This window comes from Trachemys scripta, chromosome 7 (genome assembly GCF_013100865.1).
Source record: "Trachemys scripta elegans isolate TJP31775 chromosome 7, CAS_Tse_1.0, whole genome shotgun sequence".
NCBI classification, from domain to species: Eukaryota; Metazoa; Chordata; order Testudines; family Emydidae; genus Trachemys; species Trachemys scripta.
The window spans coordinates 5,566,899-5,571,122 of NC_048304.1; the positions used below are offsets into that span (position 1 = coordinate 5,566,899).

Here is a 4,224-nt window from a genome sequence, read left to right on the forward strand (position 1 = left end):
TTCAAGTAGAACTGTTGAGCAGGGGAAATTAATAGAACTTTTGCGGGGTACAGATTAAAGAGTCTCACCACCAACCTTCAAAATCCCATTACTTGAGGCTCTGGCTCCCGCCATCTGCAGTGTGGTCTGGCCAGGAGTGAATGAAAGGCAAAAAGATTGCTCCTGGCCAGCCAGAACTAACCTGAAGTGTATCACTACCCGCGTGCTACTCTTCATCTAATATACAACAAGTGCAGGTTAGGAAAAGAAGCAACCAGCTGTTCACAGCAATGAAAACAATCTGTGAGCGAAATACTGTATTCAAGGAAGGTTTGCTAATACAATGAAAAGAGAATTTGGATTCAAATTAAAACTCCAGCACTGTAAACACTGCAGTTATTGTGAGAGCACCTACCACTGTCCCAACACGTAATTCACTGCTTGAGCTGACGCCACAGCAACGAACTCTCAACACTCTCCTCCATTATTCAGACCACGCGAGGCAAATTCATGAAAATCAGGATTTTTTTTTTTAACAGGGAATGTGTGTGAAACATTTTTCATTTTTTAACACTACCCACACTAGTATTGCTTAGAAAAAGTTATGGGTGAGCTGGCCACCTCGTCTTTCCCAACCAGCTGATTACAAATTCAGGTATTTGGGGGAGGGGATGGGGATGACCCAACTTCCTAGAGCATGAATTCCAGAACAATCCAGTGAAGAGTGATCTACAGCATCATGATATAAAGTAACTCCTCACCTGCAGAGCTTGTGGCTAAGGGTGCTAACCTCCCCAGGCCAGCAAAGTGGTAGTTACTCAGACATAGGGAGATGCCCAGAGTCCCCCATTGCACGTGGAGATAGAGTGTAATTATGGTCCTCTATCCTCCATTCACCTGCACTCCCTTCCATACATCCCAGATAAGGGTTTTGACACCCATCAGCACACGGGTGAGCATCTTCCCTAGTAGATATCAGACCAGCAATGAACGCAAGGTACAAAGGTGTAGCTCCCAAGCACTTTGAATCGAATTTCAGCTAATATCACTGCACTTGAGAGCTCTTCTTTTTTAGAGAAAGCTCTGAGCCATCCACCTCACGCAAGGATGGCGGAAGCAGTTGCTGCAGGCTCTTGTTAAAGACAGAACTGTGTGTCGCTGGGACAATGCCTGAACCAGAGTAAAATTTTCTCTCTTTCTCCACAGCTGCCCAGGGCTATCTACAGCGTGTGATTTCTACTGCTGATTGATGCATCAAATGGCATTAGTGTCTCCCACTGTTTCATACCATCATTCTGAAACTTGGAAATCTAACCCCGACCGTAATGCTCAGATAATGTAACCGATCAATGTTCTTTGCCACATATAGCATTAGTAGGCAGCTAACAAATATACCTTTTTCAGGGCAATGTTACTTTAATCAATTAAAGGTGCAATCTATGCAGCTAACAAAGCTGTGCACATTCTGTACCATATTGGTTAGGATGTGTGCTGCTGTATACCTTCTACTCTTTGTCTGTCAGTGTCTTTAGACTGTAATCCCTTTAGGAGAGGGAATCTCTCTGTATAGTGCCCACCACCATGGGGCCCAAAACGCTACAGAAGCCTTTGGGTACTACTATAATGTAAATATTTCCTTCTACTGTTAAATATCTAGTTTTCTTTAGGCACAAATGAACAAGTCCCATGAGTAATTCTGGGACTGTCACTAGTTCTTTTATATCTCTCTCAAATATTAGCCCTGCTTTCTAAACATAATAGTTTACTATGAAACAAAATACTGAACATTGTATATGAACATAGCACATTACATCCCACTGTATTATATATTTAATGAACTGGGATCTGAAACCATGACTAACATTTATACAGTTCAGTTGTTTACATAATGAAGCAGACTGTAAAAACCCTACTTCTCACTTATAATTTTCTTAGCTACCGCATATCAACTCATACAGTACACATTACTTCCAAAATGGCCTTAAACATCTACATTTTGCATTCCGTTATTTTTTAAAAAGCGTTACATATTGATTACTCTGGAAAGTTTCTGAACTCTATTTAGCAGCAAATCTCCTTTCTTGATGGTTTCTTGGTACTGCCAGTTCTTGCTATCGGGCCTACAAATTAGGAAGAAAGGGTTTTATAGTGAGAAGTCACATTAAACCATGACAAGCTTTTCAACAACACTGTCAATTTAGTAACTGTGATTAGAATATACAGCCTATAAACCAGATTATAGATACTGTACCTGTTAGTTTCGACTATCTCGTTTACTTTGTCTATTTTGCAATGCAGTCGCCCAGCTGCAATAAATCTTGAAAGCTCCCTAATTAAAAAAAAAAGTATGTTAAATATATAGATGTTGCACAAAAGAATTACAGGCTCCCACAAAGTGTCTTGTTTTCCTCCCACCCCACTTTTAAAGAAATGCTTTAAAGTTCATTTCCCCCCACAGCTATTTTTAGAAGGGCCTTTCAGGTTCCACCTTTGCTCATCTCCTTCCTTTTCTTCTTTTAAGCTGCACCTCGTTTGTTTGGACGTTAGGAGGTTGTGGTGTATTGTGTACACTTCGTTTTTATTCTATTGAACAGCTCCTGAGCATCTGACACTGTCTACAATGACATTAGTGGAATGGCTCCAAGGCAGGGCAACTACAAAATTAGATGCTATTACATTAAATAACGGTGTCATTGCTTCCTAAAAGCTAACAAGATTACCCTTACACTCTGAATCTGGGTAAGGACCCTCTATTTAGAACTCCCTAATCAGCCCAGGCTCCTACTGAAGCCAAGGGGAGTTTTGTCTTGTCACCAAGTGCAGAATGATGCATTTTATGCTTTGTGGAAAGCCACCTTTCAATTCTGGAGGTTGAAGTAAGTTGTCAGAAGACCACAATCAAACATGGTTATCCCACCATTTATATTTCTCCTACTACAAACCATGTCCAGCCCATTCAATCCAAAATCCACGTACATCTCCCTTAACCTCTTGCCACACCTATCATCTCCTGACGTTCTGGGCCAGTTGGAGGAGCCAACAGTCTCCTTACCAGCTCTGAGCACTCCCACTTCCTCCTTCTGCACATCTGTTCTGATTCTGTATCTTTATCCCACCAGCAGTGTTGGGCAGTAGCACCTGTGCTCAAATTACTCTGATTAGACAGTCCTCTTCCCAGTTGCCACTGCCCTCCTATACCTCTGAAAAATTCAACTGTACAGCCCACTTCTCATGTTTCAGCCCTTCCTATAATGGAGAGTAGCCTTACTACACATTTTTACCCACCCTAGTCCCTTGCCTGAAAGTTCCCCTCCACAAGTTATTAAAAACCATTAACATTTCTAATGTAGAGGAAAGCAGAGAGCAGTTTGTGACTTGCTCTCCACCATTTCCTAAGATCATGTGGTTAAACCCTGAATCCTTCCAGTAAACAGTCCATTAGAATGTGAACAAACAGCAGAAGAGACTGATGGTATGGAGGAGTCAATAATTGGACAAAAAGACCTGTCTGACTGCCTGGCATTGAAAATAGGGGATTTAACACAACCTGTCAACAATTTTATATGTTTTTCTAAGAGAAACAGTACAAAATTGTTTGCCATTTCCTAATAGCCCTGCATGTTAGATTGTTTGCTTAATAAAGTGCTGCTCACGTTAATTTTGTTTCCTGGTCCAACTAATTCTTATGAGGCCATATCGCAATAAAACGAACTAGAGTGGTTTATTATGGATCAAAGTGTGGAGAAAGGAAAAAATAATGCTGGTGCTGAACAAGTGCCTGTGAATTGATAAGGATTGGTTAAACAAGGGGTCGACAACCTTTCAGAAGTGGTGTGCCGAGTCTTCATTTATTCTCTTTAATTTAAGGTTTTGCGTGCCAGTAATACATGTTAACGTTTTTTAGAAGGTCTCTCTCTCAGTCTATATTATATAACTAAACTATTGTTGTATGTAAAGTAAACAAGGTTTTCAAAATGTTTAAGAAGCTTCATTTAAAATTAAATTAAAATGCTGATCTTACACCGCCAGCCTGCTCAGCTCGCTTCCAGCCTGGGGTTCCGTTCACCTAGGCCTGCAGCGGGCTGAGCGGGGCGACTCAAGGTCAGGGCAGAGGGCTGGGGGGTGTGTGGACGTGCAGGGCAGAAGGCTGGTGTTGGGGGGAGGTCAGGGCAGAAGGCTGGGAGGAGTGTGGGGGTGCAGGGCAGAAGGCTGGTGTTGGGGGGAGGTCAAGGCAGAGGGCTGGGG

General features: G+C 42.0%; 1 protein-coding gene across 1 annotated transcript; it reads right to left on the reverse strand.

The window, feature by feature from the left end:
* Window positions 1-281: 281 nt before the first annotated feature.
* PSMD6 (proteasome 26S subunit, non-ATPase 6) lies at window positions 282-2,308 on the reverse strand (the record flags this gene model as incomplete). Its single annotated transcript, XM_034777266.1, is given in 2 exon segments — window positions 282-2,099; window positions 2,231-2,308. Coding segments are annotated over 2 exon segments (175 nt in total), but the record flags the coding sequence as incomplete, so codon positions are not given.
* Between the last annotated feature and the right edge of the window lie 1,916 nt (window positions 2,309-4,224).